The following is a 1,133-nucleotide window of genomic DNA, read 5'->3' as shown; positions in this document are numbered from 1 at the left end:
AAAAAAAAATACTGAATCAGATCAAAAACATTTTAAATGTGCTCACTCTTTCTCTTTCTGTATGAAATAGTCTTTGATAACTTCCTCCAGGCGAGCGCTGTCCGGCTGGATGAAGCCCTCCAGCTCTGCGTTGTCCAGAGCGCCGATCTCATCGTCATCGAACTGCTCGTAAAACTGAAACAACAACAGTCTGAGGGTGAAATCGAAAGACGGAGGACAGAAAGATGACGAGGAAAAACACACGTGACAGCGCCTACAAAGCGTTTTGCTTCTTTAACACTCAGAGTGTTTTTAAAAGCGTCCTTCAGTTTCAGCCGTCAATTTTGTCATCGTGAAAAGCTGTCATCATGCATTTAAGTGTTTTTTCTTGCTCTTTTTGTTTTTTTTATTTGTTTGTTCTCTGTACATATCTTTATTNCCACTAAAGGAAGATTTCCGCTGCGTTTCTTCGCTGATGACGAGACTGTCGGATGAGTGAAACGTTTGCCGTGAAATTTAAACTCACTGATGATGGTTTCGCAGTCCCACTTCTCTTCGGGAGCCTCGATAACGACGGTCTCCATCTCCTCTTCCTCCTCATCGTCTTCGTCCTCCTCCTTTAGGACGGGAAGCTCTTTCGGACCCAAATCTTCAGGCCTCAGGGATCTAAACCACAAACACGTTCGGGTGATTTAAAGCAACAAAGATCTCATGCATTTAATAAAACGTACCGTCTCAAAAAAAAATACTGAATCAGATCAAAAACATTTTAAATGTGCTCACTCTTTCTCTTTCTGTATGAAATAGTCTTTGATAACTTCCTCCAGGCGAGCGCTGTCCGGCTGGATGAAGCCCTCCAGCTCTGCGTTGTCCAGAGCGCCGATCTCATCGTCATCGAACTGCTCGTAAAACTGAAACAACAACAGTCTGAGGGTGAAATCGAAAGACGGAGGACAGAAAGATGACGAGGAAAAACACACGTGACAGCGCCTACAAAGCGTTTTGCTTCTTTAACACTCAGAGTGTTTTTAAAAGCGTCCTTCAGTTTCAGCCGTCAATTTTGTCATCGTGAAAAGCTGTCATCATGCATTTAAGTGTTTTTTCTTGCTCTTTTTGTTTTTTTTATTTGTTTGTTCTCTGTACATATCTTTATT

General features: G+C 42.1%; 1 protein-coding gene across 1 annotated transcript; it reads right to left on the bottom strand.

Annotated features, from left to right (window-relative positions):
• Nucleotides 1–46: 46 nt before the first annotated feature.
• On the bottom strand, nucleotides 47–969 carry LOC121938847 (protein LTV1 homolog; the record flags this gene model as incomplete). The annotated part of the gene is made up of 3 exons (XM_042481999.1): nucleotides 47–174; nucleotides 423–645; nucleotides 763–969. Coding segments are annotated over 3 exons (558 nt in total), but the record flags the coding sequence as incomplete, so codon positions are not given.
• Between the last annotated feature and the right edge of the window lie 164 nt (nucleotides 970–1,133).

This window comes from Plectropomus leopardus, unplaced genomic scaffold (assembly GCF_008729295.1).
Source record: "Plectropomus leopardus isolate mb unplaced genomic scaffold, YSFRI_Pleo_2.0 unplaced_scaffold3590, whole genome shotgun sequence".
NCBI lineage: Eukaryota > Metazoa > Chordata > Actinopteri > Perciformes > Serranidae > Plectropomus > Plectropomus leopardus.
This window is presented reverse-complemented; position numbering and strand designations above follow the sequence as displayed.